Source organism: Colobus angolensis, unplaced genomic scaffold (genome assembly GCF_000951035.1).
Source record: "Colobus angolensis palliatus isolate OR3802 unplaced genomic scaffold, Cang.pa_1.0 Scaffold169, whole genome shotgun sequence".
Classification (NCBI taxonomy): Eukaryota; Metazoa; Chordata; class Mammalia; order Primates; family Cercopithecidae; genus Colobus; species Colobus angolensis.
Window position 1 is genome coordinate 90,398 of NW_012114810.1, and position 4,371 is coordinate 94,768.

General features: G+C 45.5%; 1 protein-coding gene across 1 annotated transcript in view; it reads right to left on the bottom strand.

Annotated features, from left to right (window-relative positions):
• OTUD7B (OTU deubiquitinase 7B) overlaps positions 1-4,371 on the bottom strand; it is a 68,716-nt gene that overhangs the window by 15,291 nt on the left and 49,054 nt on the right. The window contains exon 7 of the mRNA XM_011937758.1: positions 3,138-3,250. Coding sequence (XP_011793148.1) covers positions 3,138-3,250 — 113 coding nt within the window. The remainder of the gene's footprint in view (positions 1-3,137; positions 3,251-4,371) is intronic.

Here is a 4,371-nt window from a genome sequence, read left to right on the forward strand (position 1 = left end):
TGCTGAGAGATCTGCTGTTAGTCTGATGGGCTTCCCTTTGTGGGTAACCCGACCTTTCTCTCTGACTGCCCTTAACATTTTTTCCTTCATTTCTACTTTGGTGAATCTGACAATTATGTATCTTGGAGTTGCTCTTCTCAAGGAGTATCTTTGCGGTGTTCTCTGTATTTCCTGAATTTGAACGTTGGCCTGCCTTGCTAGGTTGGGGAAGTTCTCCTGAATAATATCCTGAAGAGTGTTTTCCAGCTTGGTTCCATTCTCCCCGTCATTTTCAGGTATACCAATCAGACATAGATTTGGTCTTTCCACATAGTCCTATATTTCTTGGAGGCTTTATTCGTTTCTTTTTACTCTTTTTTCTCTGAACTTCTCGCTTCATTTCATTCATTTGATCTTCAATCACTGATACCCTTTCTTCCACTTGATCGAATTGGCTACTGAAGCTTGTGCATGCGTCGCGTAGTTCTTGTGCCATGGTTTAAAGCTTCATCAGGTCATTTAAAATCTTCTCTACGTTGTTTATTCTAGTTAGTCATTCGTCTAATCTTTTTTCAAGGTTTTTAGCTTCTTTGTGATGGGTTCGAACGTCCTCCTTTAGCTCAGAGTTTGTTATTACCAATCGTCTGAAGCCTTCTCTCAACTTGTCAAAGTCATTCTCCATCCAGCTTTTTTCTGTTGCTGGAGAGGAGCTGCGTTCCTTTGGAGAAGAAGAGGCACTCTGATTTTTAGAATTTTCAGCTTTTGTGCTCTGGTTTCTCCCCATCTTTGTGGTTTTATCTACCTTTGGTCTTTGATGATGGTGATGTACAGATGGGGTTTTGGTGTGGATGTCCTTTCTGTTTGTTAGTTTTCCTTCTAATAGTCAGGACCCTCAGCTGCAGGTCTGTTGGAGTTTGCTGGAGGTCCACTCCAGACCCTGTTTGCCTGGGTATCACTAGTGGAGGCTGCAGAACAGCAAATATTGAGGAACGGTAAATGTTCCTGCCTGATCCTTCCTCTGGAAGCTTCGTCTCAGAGCGGCACCCAGCTGTATGAGATGTTAGTTGGCCCCTACTGGGAGGTGTCTCCCAGTTAGGCTACTCGGGGTCAGGGACCCACTTGAGGAGGCAGTCTGTCCGTTCTCAGATCTCGAACTCCATGCTGGAAGAACCACTAACTACTCTCTTCAAAGCTGTCAGACAGGGATGTTTAAGTCTGCAGAAGTTTCTGCTGCCTTTTGTTCAGCTACGCCCTGCCCACAGAAGTGGAGTCTACAGAGGCAGGCAGGCCTCCTTGAGCTGCGGTGGGCTCCCCCCAGTTCGAGCTTCCCAGTCGCTTTGTTTACCCACTCAAGCCTCAGTAATGGCGGACACCCCTCCCCCAGCCTCGCTGCGGCCTTGCAGTTCAATCTCAGACTGCTGTGCTAGCAGTAAGCAAGGTTCCATGGGCGTGGGACCCTCCGAGCCAGGCACGGGATATAATCTCCAGGTGTGCCATTTGCTAAGACTGTTAGAAAAGCGCACTATTAGGGTGGGAGTGTCCCAATTTTCCGGGTACCGTCTGTCACGGCTTCCCTTGGCTAGGAAAGGGAATTCGCCAACCCCTTGCACTTCCCAGGTGAGGTGATGCCCCGCCCTGCTTCATCTCACACTCTGTGGGCTACACCCACTGTCCGACAAGCCCCAGTGAGATGAACCTGGTACCTCAGTTGGAAATGCAGAAATCATCCCTCTTCTGCGTCACTCAAGCTGGGAGCTGTAGATTGGAGCTGTTCCTATTCAGCCATCTTCAACACATGGTCAACCTTGTTTCACTACGTCTCAAATCTATTTACCTACCTCCCCCACCACGGGCTCCCACCAGATTATTTTGAAGCAAATCCTGGACATTATATAATTTCATCCATTTTTATTTTATTTCAGTTTCTATCTCTAAAAAAATAAAGGACTACCTTTTTATTTTTATTTTTTTTGAGATGGAGTCTCACTCTGTCGCCAGGGCTGGAGTACAGTGGCATGATCCTCAGCTCACTGTAATCTCTGTCTCCTGGGTTCAAGCAATTCTCCTGCCTCAGCCTCTCAAGTAGCTGGGATTACAGCCACCCAGCACCATGCCCAGCTAATTTTTTGTATTTTCAGTAGAGACGGGGTTTCACCATGTTGGCCAGGCCGGTCTCGAATTCCCAACCACCTTGGCCTCCCGAAGTGCTGGGATTATAGGCATGAGCCACTGCGCCTGGCCAGGACTACCTTTTTAAACAACCACTATACCATTAATATCACACTTTATAATTTTAACAGTAATCAAACACAGAGACATTGTTCACATTTCCTTAATTGTGCACCACCATGCCTGGCTAATTTTCTTTCTTTTTTTTTTCTTTTGGAAAGATGTGGTCTCACTGGCCAGGCATGGTGGCTCACACCTGTAATCCCAGCACTTTGGGAGGCCAAGGTAGGTGGATCACTTGAGGCCAGGAGTTTGAGATCACCCTGGCCAAAATGGTGAAACCCAGTCTCTAATAAAAACATGAAAATTAGCTGGGCGTGCTGGTGCACACCTGTAGTCCCAGCTACTTGGGAGGTTGAAACAGAGAATCACTGGAACCCGGGAGGCAGAGGTTGCAGTGAGCAGAGATCACACCACTGCACTCCAGCCTGGGCAACAGAGTGAGACTCTGTCTCAAAAAAAAATTTAAAAAAAAATAAAAAATAAAAGAAAAAAAAAAGAAATGGGGTCTCACTATGTTACCCAGGCTGGTTTCAAACTCCTGGGCTCACGTGATCCTCCTGCCTCAGCCTTTCAAAGTGCTGAGATTACAGGCGTGAGACACCGCACCCAGCCTGATATGTCTTTTTACTGCATTTAAACCTACAAGTTCCTTGTCCCTTTTTATTTTCCTTGCAGTTTACTTACTGAAGATACTGGGTCATTTGTCCCGAAGTTTCCAAAGTCTAGATGAGCTACTTTATATTCCAGTTCAATAGTGAACTACCTGTAGTTCCTAAACATCATGTTGTTACACTTTTGTGCCGTTAGCATAGCTCCTCTCTTTCCTTCTAATATCCTCTTAGCACAGAGCTCTCTAGACAGTGGGCTGTGGAAGCCCAGTGAGGACTCTATGAAGGTTTCCCGCTCCCCCACTTAGCCATACTTACCCACCACAGTTGGCTCCATTGGTACCTAGATGCATTCGGGGTTCACTTGAGGCAAGCTTGATCAGTTCATTCCACTCCTTCTGCCATTCATCCTCTGTATATACCAGCCCTGACTGTGTGAAGGACAGGCAGGGAACATTGGGCAATTAGAGGCTGGTTTCTAAGAGGCAATACGTATTCTACCTTACTCACTGCTACTCCACTCCCTAATCCCTTAGCACTTGGTTTACAAATTATACTACAAAGTCAAATCTCTTCCCTCTTTTACAGTCAAGATCCATGAACAAATAGTCTATGACTATTACACTTCTTTATCATCCATTCTTTTTTGACCTATTGCAATCTGTCCCGTTTCTGCCCTCCATCCTGCTCACCCACCTGCCACATATCATTTCACCTACCTGATTTTGGCAAAGAACAATGACCTTCTAATTGCCAAATTCAGTGGACCCTGGTTCTTATCTTAGCCTTCCCGCAGGTTATTTTCCTTTTTAAATTTTTCTTCACCATTAGCTTCCATAAGACTGCTTACTATTTCTCTAAACTCTGTATGCCCCCAAATCAGTAGTGGTGTGTCAACGATTTTCGCCTTGGTTCCCTCTGGGTGATCTCTTCTACTGCCATAATCTCACTCACTACCATCTGTATGGTACATACCATCTATCTCCAATCCAGATTTATTAGTTTCTTTTCTTTTTTTATTTTCTTTTTTTTTTTTCCAGACAGTCACCCAGGCTGGAGTGCAATGGTACAATCTTGGCTCACTGTAACCTTCACCTCCCAGGTTCAAATGATTCTCCTGCCTCAGCCTCCCTAGTAGCTGGGATTACAGCACCCACCAACATGCCCAGCTAATTTTTGTATTTTTAGTAGAGACAGGCTTTCACCATGTTGGCCAGGCTGGTCGCGAACTCCTGACCTGGTGATCCACCCACCTCAGCCACCCAAAATGCTGGGATTACAGGCATGAGCCACTGCACCCAGTCTAGACTTCTTAATTTCTATATTCATATATCCAGCTACCTACTGGAGAATGCCACCTGCCCATGGCTACCTCAACTCTGTAGAGTCAAAACAGAACTCCTGTTTTTTCCCAAACCCACTCTTCTTCCTATTTTCCTACCTTAGTGAATAGTACCAACTATCACCCAAACATCCAAGCTCAAAACCAAGGAATTATCTAATATTCCTCTCTTTCTTTCACCCACCCCACACCTGGATACCTTCCCTTTTT